This window comes from Nicotiana sylvestris, unplaced genomic scaffold, assembly GCF_000393655.2.
Source record: "Nicotiana sylvestris unplaced genomic scaffold, ASM39365v2 Un00001, whole genome shotgun sequence".
Lineage (NCBI taxonomy): Eukaryota > Viridiplantae > Streptophyta > Magnoliopsida > Solanales > Solanaceae > Nicotiana > Nicotiana sylvestris.
The window spans coordinates 754,159-766,121 of record NW_027184337.1 but is presented as its reverse complement, the minus strand read 5'-3'; the positions used below and the strand labels follow the sequence as shown (position 1 = coordinate 766,121).

General features: G+C 35.4%; 2 protein-coding genes across 2 annotated transcripts; both read right to left on the bottom strand.

Annotated features, from left to right (window-relative positions):
• Positions 1–1,351: 1,351 nt before the first annotated feature.
• LOC104250172 (uncharacterized) lies at positions 1,352–6,234 on the bottom strand. The gene is made up of 2 exons (XM_009806743.2): positions 6,189–6,234; positions 1,352–2,166 (listed from the first exon to the last, which is right to left on the bottom strand). The coding sequence occupies exons 1-2, from the start codon at positions 6,232–6,234 to the stop codon at positions 1,352–1,354; spliced, it is 861 nt and encodes a 286-aa protein (XP_009805045.2).
• A 272-nt stretch (positions 6,235–6,506) lies between these two features.
• On the bottom strand, positions 6,507–9,091 carry LOC138884602 (uncharacterized). Its single transcript, XM_070165631.1, has 9 exons — positions 8,942–9,091; positions 8,770–8,843; positions 8,401–8,496; positions 8,192–8,316; positions 7,845–7,939; positions 7,465–7,622; positions 7,263–7,383; positions 6,999–7,199; positions 6,507–6,665 (listed from the first exon to the last, which is right to left on the bottom strand). The coding sequence occupies exons 1-9, from the start codon at positions 9,089–9,091 to the stop codon at positions 6,507–6,509; spliced, it is 1,179 nt and encodes a 392-aa protein (XP_070021732.1).
• Between the last annotated feature and the right edge of the window lie 2,872 nt (positions 9,092–11,963).

The following is an 11,963-nucleotide window of genomic DNA, read 5'->3' as shown; positions in this document are numbered from 1 at the left end:
TCTCTAGCATCACCATGCAGAACCTTGTCTTTAAGGACAAGCAAATGAGGGTAATCAAACTTGTCACGACCTATTTCCATAATAGGTCATGATGGCGCCCAACACCATTGCCGGGAAAGCCAATGCGGAAAATACTAAATAAACATTCATTTACCTTTACCCAAAAATAGTTTAAATAATTCTTTAAGTTGAAATAAAAATAAAAAATGATTAATAAAGTCATAGTAATCATACAACCGCAAAATGATACAGTCTACTAATGTGTGTGCCAAGACATGGTGTCACAAGCTGTGGGCAACTACTAGAATATGCAAAAGAATCACACTATCCTACTGTCCGAACAGAGTAGAGAGCAAAAAAAAATACATAAGAAAGACTTCTTCTGGCTGCTGAACGGCATGGGAGGGAAACAGCTCACCATAGAAGTCTCGAGTCTGCTCAGGGACGCGCACCAGACTGAGAGCTAGATACACCTGCCTCAAATCCTGTACAATTAAGTACAGAAGTATAGTATGAGTACATAAACAATATGTACCCAGTAAGTATCCCATCTAATGTCGAAGAAGTAGACACGAGAGGTCGACTTGATACTTACTAGGGTCAATAATATGAGAAGAATTTATAATAAGCATGGATAGCACAATTTATTGACGTTTTATGGCAATGGGTAACAGTTCTTTTTCCAAATAATGTCATGATATCCATTTACATTTTCAAGGCATATATGAAGTTCAGTCTCCAAGAAATACTAAGTAAAGCATGCGCAAATAACACCGAGGGACGTACGACCCGATCCAACATAAAAGTAAAGTGTGCACTGCCAGTAAAAGATTAAAAAGTATATCAATACAACTATTGTTCAATCAAAACCTATAATAGTAACAACAAACAACAGATAATCCCGACATAATGTTCCACTAAGCAGATGATAAAGAAAATATTTGGGGCATATTTATATAATGGAAAAAGTAAAAGAAGTCTTTCTAGCAATGTAAAATAACATGAACAGTAAAAATAATTGAGAGTGCAACATAGCTTTAACAGATTTACATGATTAAGTATTTTGCTTATACTTAGCGCTAACAAAAGTTAACACACATTTGAGCTTCGCGGTAGTTCTCCCCAGAGAAACTATTGAATTAACTTTCTATACATAGAGCTAGTACTTCTCAACCCCCTAACAGAAGAAAATGTAATAACTCAAAAATTGTAGTTATGAAGATAATTTGATATCCTCTATTGTGTTGCTGAACCTAGTTTCATCTCCCCCCGCTAAAACAACAGCGACATATATATTTATTGGAAAAGAAAATAGTAAATACCTGATAATTCCATCATGTCTAGATTCATCTCAAACCAAATTATGGAAAACTTCTTTATACACCATATTTCTAGCTTCATTTGTTATTTGGCCATCATCATCATAAACTAAAATCTTCAATCCTTTTCTACTCGTCACGTGTGAAAGAGCAACATACAATTGTCCATGAGTAAATACTGGCTTCTTCAAAAATAAACCCACATGAGATAATGACTGGCCTTGACTTTTATTAATTGTCATGGCAAAAGATACAACAATTGGAAATTGTCTTTGTTGGAACTTAAAAGGTATTTTTGTATCTGATGGCATCAACGTCATTCTCGGGATAAACACTTTTTGTCCAGCCATATCACCCGATAAAACCTTGGTTTCAATAACTCGATTTTCAAGTCTTGTGATGATCAACCTCGTGCCATTACACAATCCTGATGACTGGTCTATATTTCTCAGCAACATTACAGGAACACCAACCTTCAAAGTAATAGAGTGATTTGGAATTCCAGAACATTTAATACTGTTTAAGAATTTGGGTGTATGTACGTGCTCCAAAGCTGAAAGGGAATTATCAGACATACAGACTGTATCAGAAGTTAAATATGTCTTCTCAGGACTATGATTGAGTGAAACCGTATATTCATTGATCGACTCCACCATATCAAGAGTCGGAGCAAGAATTGCTCTTTGTTGGAGGTAATCAATGTCACTGGAATGATTAAAGAAATCTGGATATGTACTTTCAACAATTGCCGATACTGGATCATCACAATTATTTATGAGAAGATCATCGGGGATTTGGACTTTCTCAATGCCATCAATGGAACTCCCAATCCTTCCATCACCGATTGCTAAAATCCATTCAGAAATATTTTTTAACTCATCCAAATGTTTCTTCAAATGGGAAATGTATTTAGTACTATCTCCCTAGGCTATGATGAAGACTCAGGTTAAGACCTTTCTGTTTACTCTTTTTTCATTTTTTGAATGGGTGTTTGGTCGATTCATTATAGTTTGAGATTGTGAAGCTTTGTTTTATTTTGCCTTCTTTTTTTTACATCTTTGTGTATAAGAAACATCTAAATTATCTACAGCTATGACATAGTAAGTATAATCAACATAAATCCATAAATACGCTAAGTGAGATTGTGAAAACTCAAAATATTCTTGGTTCCCTAGCATGAATGCATGTCCTATTTATATTTGAATGGATCTTGATCAAAATATTCTTTTCGTAATATTCATAATATGCTTCTTGATTATTACATGATTATTCACTTTCCAAATATATTTCTAGATCAGCACTCTCATGCATCCTTGATTTCCTCAATTTGAAGGAAATTATGAATATTTTTGGTCATATAATATTATTCCTTATATGGTAATGTTTGAGCTGCAAATATTTAAATTTTTAAGTAATATACAATTGTATTATGCAAATCTAGTGTCACGACCCCAACCCCGGTCATGATGGTGCCCAACACACTACTAGGCAAGTCCGACCATTCAACAACATTATCCCAAATTCTTATTCAGATTATAGATAAATATCACAGAGAATTTACTAAGTCATCACTTTCAAGTGTATAATTAATAACAAAATCTGCGGAAATTCAACTAAAATACCACACCATAGCCCAATAGAATCCGGTGTCACGACTATGAGCCTTTAATACAGAATATCCACCTATCACAAGTCTGTCTAGTAAAAATACGGAATAAAAAATAGAGATAGAGGGGAGATCAAGGCTGCGAACGCCATGCTGCTACCTCAATACTCTCGGATACTGCTGCGCAGCTAAACAAATCCTCACTCATCCTGTGGTGTACCTGGATCTGCACGCAAGGTGTAGGAAGTAATGTGAGTACTCCAACCCAGTCAGTAATAAATATAAATAATGGCTGAAAGCAAGAAAACACGTAAAGGCACAAAACATTCTATACAAAAGTAGTAAAATCGCTTAAAATAGTAATTCAGTGAAATATCAATGAAATCTCTTTTAAAACCAGTAAAATAGGTAATTTGGCAGTAATTAATAAGTAGAAATTTGCCCCTCGGACTTAGTATCAAAATAACAAGTAGAAATCTGCCCCTCAGGCACCGTATCAGTCACTCAGTACAGTATCGGCCTCTTGGTCTCACTCTCAGAACAGTATCACTCATATCAGCCCTACGGTCATAGTATCAATCACCCAGCATAATGGGTAGCCGCGCTCACTATGGGTATGCAGACTCTGGAGGGGCTCCTACAGCCCAAGAGCAATAATAACATATGGCCTGAAAGCCTTCTCACATCACTCATAAGGCCTGAAAGCCTCCTCACATCACTCATAAGGCCTGAAAGCCTTCTCACATCACTCATGAGGCCTGAAAGCCTTCTCACATCACCCAAGCCACCACGTGGCGTAAATAGTATCACAGGCCCTCTGCCTCATATCACTCCGCATATCCTCACATATGGCCCTCGGCCTCACTCAGTCCGTAAATCATCATAAGCCCTTGGGCATTTGTAAAATAGTAGTTCTCAGCCCAAAAATATCATTTAAGTTTCAAATATGTATAAAGTGGCTGATTTTGTAAAAAAAATAATTATTAATGGGACTGAGTTCAAATATAAGTCAAAACAGTAAGGAAATAGTGATAAAAATTCCCGAAGGATTCAAACAATTGGCACGAAGCCCAAATATGGCAAACAGCCTAAATCATGATGATAACAAATAAGTTTTAGTAAAATACACAGTAAAATCATCAATCGGGACGGAGCAAGTCACAATCCCCAGTAGTAAAAAGACCTCGCGCGCATCATCCAACACGTGTCTCCCCTCAATATAGCACTACGATGTGCAAATCCGGGGTTTCAAACCCTCAGGACATCATTTACACTCATTACTCACCTCAAACCGGCTATTTCTTTAATTCGCGACGCCTTTGCCCCTTGAATTGGCCTCCACGTGTGTCGAATCTACCTAAAATCACAACGAATATGTCACATAATGCTAAAGAGACAATACCCAATCGAAAGCACTCGAAAAATATCAAAATTCACGAATTTGGCAAGACTTGAGCCCCGAGCCCTGGGCCCACGTCTCGAAATTCAGAAATTGTTTACGTCATCGGGTTCCTTATCTCACCACGAGTCTATACATACAAAAATCTCTCAAATCGGACCATAAATAGCCCCTCAAATCCCAAATTTAGAATTTCGATTTCAAGCCTTAATTTCTTACAATTTGGCTATATTTTCATGAATTTCAAGGATGATTTCACAATATAATCATGTATTTAGTTCATAGGACTTACCTCCAATCAATCCTCTTCGAGTCCCTCTTCAATTACTCCCAAGTAGCTCTCAAAATACCCAAAAATGGTGAAAGAAATGACTTAGCTCGCGGATGAAATCTCTTTAAACATTCTGCCCAGAATTTTTTCGGAAGTACTATTCACACGCGCGGTTACTGTTCATGCACATGGTCACTTTTCACCCGGGTGGTTACTGTTCACGTGCGGTTACTGTTATCCATTTCACGCACGGTTAGTCCTTCAATCGAAACTCAATTCGGAGCTCGTTTGCTTAGTGTGATATCCATTTCGCTCATTAAACAATTAACTCATGTTTCGTGTCAAAAACCCAATCGCGACTTGATGAAATTAGACCAAACATTCCAGATCACTCATATAATTCATTATTTAAATTCTGGAAATCTCGAAATAAAATTTCGATCTCTAGAACTAAAAATGGATCTTTGGATCATTACATGCTTATGCTCAAACGTCAAAAATCTTCCAAAAACTCTTCCAAAACTTATCCGAGCCTCATGGGACCCCGACCAAAGATGCCAACATAATTCATAACATTATTCAAACCTCTTCCAATCATCAAAACACCTCAAACAATATCAAATTACCCAAAACTCATCGAATTCAAGCCTAATTTTCTAAAAACTTCCAAAATACACTTTCGATCAAAAACCCGACCAAACCACGTCCGAATGACCTGAAATTTTGCACACATATCCCAAATCACCTAATGAAGCTACAACAACTCTCGGAATTCCATTCCGACTCTCAGATCAAAATCTCACATATCAATCGGAATTCGCCAAAATACTAATTTCGCCAATTCAAGCCCAATTCTACACTGGACCTCCAAAATTACTTCCGATCACACTCCTAAGTCACAAATTATCCCCCGAAGCTAACCGAATCATCGGAATTCACATCCGAGCCCTCTAACTCATAAGTCAACATACAGTTGACTTTTTCAACTTAAACCTTCTTAAAAGAGACTAAGTGTCTCATTTTCTATCAAAACCAATCCGATTTAACTCTAACACACCGAATACCGATAACGAAATATGAAGAACCATAAAATGGGGGAAACGAGACGGTAACTCACGTGACGACAGGCCGGGTCGTCACATCTAGTCTCAAGATTTGAAAGTTTAAATAATTCTGTGTCTATAGTACAAAGATTAAAAATCAAGATATGGCTTATATTCACAAAACTGCAAAACACATGACTATTCAAATAGTAACTTTACGTTCTCCTTTTCTTTCTCATTCTAAATCCTCTCATCCAAAATGTAGCCTGGATATCCTACCATGATCAATTATGTGGAGAAATCGTACTGCACACTATTAAAGAATGCATGTCCTTTTTCTTTGTTCAGGCAATCCAGATAATATGGAGTCTTATATCACAAAACCTGCCCAAGAGCGTGCAAGTATTGATGATTCGAGCAATGGTACTTTGTTAGATCAATTAGCTAGAATGTTGGGTGTAGAGCTAAGGAAATAAATTAGTGCAAAGCTTATATAATACATATGCAGCTCCCACACTCAATAGGTATTTCAAGTCCGCTATGAGCTAACCTTTTGGAATATATTTGGTTTCATCAAATTGAAGCACATTTCCCATATTAGTTAATAATTACCAAGATTGAAGATATTTATCAAGAAAATAACATCTTCTATCTTCTGTATTTATTAGAAGGTGAAAGACGTTTTTGCAACAAAGAGCTACGTCTTATAGTATGAATTCAAAACAATAACATAAAGAGTAAAGTTACTTCAAAATAACGACATAACCAAATATTGGTAAGAATCACTTGGTTCATAGCCAAAGCTAACGGCTGAAAAGTAAGTCTAAGTACTCAACTAAGTTATGTCAATTAATGCTTGTGCAGCAACTCATGGATTTTTCTCCTTTTTAATCACTCTCTTCACCCTGTTGCTTGATAATTGTCCCGCATCATCATCAACTTCTACAGTGGTTGGTCCAGCATTGTCTCTAGTTCTCTTGGAAGGGGTCAGTGTAGGAGAGATCATCTCATTATCAGCCACAGAATCCTACAAAAGCAAAACAATGAAGGTTGACATAACCAAAAGTAGAAAATCATTTGCCATTCTCAATATTTCATGAGAAGCTCTTTATATTAATCACCTTGTCTCTCGTATCTCCATTATGACTTGTTCATTATTGAAATTTGGATCCTACATTGATATCACAGTTGAAAAGTTAACAAACAATAATAAGTTTTAGCATTGAACTCACAATTCAATCTCTCTCTCTCTCTCTCTCTCTCATATATATATATATATATATATATATATATATATATATATATATATATATATATATATATATATATATTGTGAGGAATTTGAGTAAAGATCACATACAGTAAAGGCATATGCTTCTGCTTCTGAAGACGGACTATATTTTTGTATAAGGTCCTCATCGTCGCTGACCTTAACGACGATATAAACTTCATCATTCTCCTCAATGTTGGAAGGTTTCACTGTCAGTTTAAACATAAATTTTCTATCCAGAATAGCATCAATCTCCAATGGATGAGAACACTCATAAGCAGCACTAGATGTCTAAATCAATGTTAGTATTAAAAGTGCTAAAAACCATGAAACAATCGAAATAAAATATCATACCTCTACTACACCTTCTTTCAAGGTATCAGCAGATTTTCCAGTGAGTTTTGTCGCCTCACGATCCCAAAGCAACAAAGAAATTGAGCCAGTGACATCAATTACTCGAACCTGAAGCCTATATCTGATAACTTCTTTAAGTTAAAAAATTTAACTTAAACTTATGTTCTAATATTTTTTAATCCATTATAAATTATGGTCAAACCTTTTTAGAGCAAAATGATCTACACGTTCACATTTCTTGCAGTAAAACTTATTTCCAATTTTATCAACTTTCTTCGAACATTTTTTGCACCCTACATATGACCATCTCCTTTCAAGTTCTAAATTCACTACAGTAGCAACAATCCATATTTTCCCTTCCTGTACAAAGAAAGTCATTACTAATATTACGTATATACTTCCAACTGATTGTAAATAAAAATGCTAAAAAATCTGCACCAAACCAAAACTAAATGTAATGTCATTCATTATATTTAATAAGCAAAGAAAATTGTTTACAGAGCTATATTTGCTAGTCATAGTTTATCTAAAGAACATTTTACTTACCTACAAAAAATCAATTAATTTTCCAATGTTTTTAACTTCCACATTCCCAGCAGCCAGTTCTTCAGAAACAGAATAACTACGTTGAGAAGTTGTTTGACTAAACCTCTCAAGATTAACTTCACGCCCACTTCCTAATTTGCATTAATCCAAATTTGTATTAGTTCTAAATATGCTAAAAAAATTATGTAGTACATATAGAAATTTTATATTATATATAAAAACCCAGGATATAAATTAAGCAACTTGTGGAAGATCAGGATTAATCCAAAGCTTCGAGGAATGCCAAGTATTACACACAGAATATTTGTCTACATATAAAATTACTTTTAATTTAATAACACACACACAAATAGAATTCAAATCAAATATTACGATCCGAGTACCTTGAAATTTGTGAGCTTTTAGTAGTTGCATAACCACTATGACACGTTGATGGGGTGATCCATCCAAGTGAGGCAAGATTTCACCTACAAATTCTCCCCAAAATATTGCTGAAATATTGTTCCTCCTATATGTAAAATACACAAATTAATAATGACAAAATAATAGTGATTGATTCTATAACTAATTCAATTCATGGTTGCAAGCATACTCATGATCCTCGAGCTCCAAGTTCATAAATGTACTTATTTTACCACCTTGGTTATAAGATTCTACGTTACCATAACCAATAACTTCTCCTTGACATCTGCCACATTTAAATAATAGTTATGAATAAGGTGATAAAACATTCAACAATAAATAGGGAAAGGTAAAACAATTACCGAATAGTTCATTCTCATCAACCTCAACTTGATTTGTGAGATGCTGAAAAGGCTTAAAGTTGAAAATATTCAAACTAAATTGTGGATCACTAATTTCATCCACACTCGTCCTATGAGAAAATGTCAGTTTTAATTTATGTTTGTTGGTCTTAATTTTCAGATTGTTTAGTCCAACCACAAAGTTTTTCATAACATACAATCCCATTTCATGTATTTTTGTTTTGAAAATACGCATAACAGCTCTTCCAATAGTTGCATGAATTCGATCACCCTAAAACCAAAAATGTGAAAAGAAGTTAGTAAGGCGCATAAGTTGAAGAAAATACATCACAACTCGAAAAAAATAACAACAAGTAAAAGAGTATGCACCTTTTCATCTTGAATAATTAATACGATTGAATTAGAATTTTTTGGTTTCTCGCGGTCTGGAATGTACCACAATCTAACAACACGAACTTTCAAATTCCAACTCATTTTGGATATTGCTATTTCGCTGATATAGTTATAGTTTGGAGCCATACTTTGGCAAAGTTTGTGTGAGAGCTAAACCCTAAGCAATGTAGAGAAGACAAACCTAAGTAAAAGTTGCTTAAATAAAGATTTGTAAGAAAATACTATAGTAGTAAATTAAATGTAGAATTATTATTTCAACTTAACATTAATGTGTAAGGTACTTAAAATTCTATTAATTGATTCTTTCTCAAAAAAGAAAACCTACCATAATTGAATTAGACACAAATTTAATTAAAGATACTTACAAAATATTTTTGTGATTTGGACGTCCGACAGGTTCACAAAAGAGAACATTTTTTGTTTAAATTTTAAAATATTTGGCTTTGATTATTTTATGAACTTTTTAAGTCTATTTTCTTTAATATAATACAGATGTAAGATACAAAATATTTATTTAATTAAGTCTTTCTTAAAAAGAATTCCTACCATAACTAAATTATACATTCATTAAATATTTTTCCATTTATAATCCAAATTTTAATTAAAGATACCTATAAAATATTTTTGTGATTTGGACGTCCAACAGGTTTGTGACGACCCGGCCAGTCGTCTAATGATTTACCGCTCCGTTTTCCCCTATTTCTGCTTCTTTACGCTTAGTTATCCGTGTTTTATGTGATCGGGTTGATTAGTTTGAGTTCAGAGAGGATTTTGGTAAGAAATGAGACACTTAGTCTCTTTTAAGAAGGCTTAAGTTGGAAAGGTCAACCGGATGTTGACTTATGTGTTAGAGGGCTCGGATGTGAGTATCGATGGTTCGGTTAGCTTTGGGAGGTTATTTGTGACTTAGGAGCGTGATCGAATTGTGTTTTGGAGGTCCATAGCTAATTTAGGCTTGAAATGCCGAAAGTCTGATGTTTGAAGTTTCCGGTCCGATAGTTAGATTTTTATTCAAGGGTCGGAATGAAATTTTGATTGTTGGAGTAGCTCCGTAGTGTTGAATATGACTTGCTTGCAAAATTTCAGGTCATTCGGACGAGAATTGATAGACTTTTTGATCGAAAGCATAATTTAAGATGTGATAACCCAAAGGGTCGTCACCGGTATTCTTATCCATTTTGCTATTCCGAGGCCTTGAAAACCTCATTTATAGTTGCCTCGGTTTACCGTGCGCAGTCCGAGCGCGTAGCCGGAAGCTCAAATATGAAATTCTGTGAAAATTTGCTAAGTTTTGATATTAAAATGAATACCTTTGACTTCGGTCAATATTTTGGGTAAACGGATTCGGACCCATGAATAGACGGTCACGGGAGGTCCGTAGAAAAATATGGGATTTGGGCGTATGCCCGGAATCGAATTCTGAGGTCCCAGGCCCGAGAAATGAATTTTTGAGTAAAATTGTTTTTTGAAAATATTTAAGGAAAATGGAAATGAAATTTGATTATAAAGTGATGGTATCGGGCCCGTATTTTTGTTTTGATGCCTGGTACAGGTCTTATATATGGTTTAAGCACTTTCTGTAAAGTTTGGTTGAAAATGGACGCCGTTTGACGTGTTTCGGACTCAAAATGGAAAATTTGAAGGTTTATGAAATTTCAAAGAAATCATGGATTTTAAGGCTTAATTCATTGTTTATGATGTTATTTTGGTGATTTGATCGTACAGATAAGTTCGTATGATGTTTTTGAGTTAGTATGTATGTTTGGTAAGGAGCCCCGAGGACTCGGGTGTGATTCGGATGTGTTTCGAGATGTTTCCAACTTAGGAAAAGTTGCAGAAATAGCTCCTTGCTGATGTCCAGTCTCTTGTGATATGCGATCACATAGCTATGTCTGCGATCGCATAGTGTAAAATTTTTAGGGGTTCAGTTTGTTCTATGTGATCGCATAGTTCCTCCCGCGATCGCATAGTATTAGCCTTAGAGGTCCTATATTTTGCTCTACGCGATCGCATTACTTTCTCTACGATCGCAGTGTGTTAGCCCATGCATTCACTATTTACTCTATGCGATTGCATAATGTCATTCACGATCGCAGAGCCCTATCCCATTTACTCTATGTGATCGCACTCCTTTGTCTGCGATCGCATAGGCCAATTTCGCCCAGTTAAATTTTTAAATCCAGAACAGTAGCCTTACGGGACGTTTACAAAATTTCACAAACTCTTTCTTCCCCAAGCTCTTAGGCGACCATTGAGGCGATTCTTCACCAAAATCTCTTGGGTTAGTAATCTTTTACTTGTTTTCTTCCATTTCCTTCAACATCTATCGAAATCCTAGGCCTAAAACATGTGAAAATAGATAGAAAATTAGAGAATTGGGTAGGGTTAGGACTTTTTGATTTTTATTGAATTAGACCTCGTTTTGGGGTCGAACTTGAAAGCAAGTTATATAATCGGGCTCGTGGGTGAATGGGTGACCGGAATTTGGTTCGAACCTCGTGTTTTGACCAAGCGGGCCCGGGGTCTATTTTTGGAATATTGGGAAGAAAGATTGGGAATCTATATTTAGGCATTGGATTTGATTTGTTTAGCTTATATTGATATTATAAAGTCGTTATTGCATAGATTTGGTTGAGTTGGAGACGAATTCGAGAGGGAAAGCGGTTGTTGTGGATTGATTCGGTCGTGAAAGTTGAGATAAGTGTTCGGTCTAACTCTAGCTTGAGGGCTTAGGAGTTGAGTCTTACTTGCTACTTGCTTTGTGTTGTGTCTGACGTACAGGCATGGTGACGAGTATCTATATGTTGGGGGTCGAGCATGACCGTGAGTCCTAAATTGCTAAATTGTTGTATTCTTAATTAATGCTTATGAGAACTTGGTTGAAGATCCTTGAAACTGAGCAAGTAAATGTTATGATTGAGAATTTGTATTAATTGTGTTAAGTAGAAATTGAATAAATTGGTTATAGCTGGATCTCCCCTGCTGGGATAGTTGATTT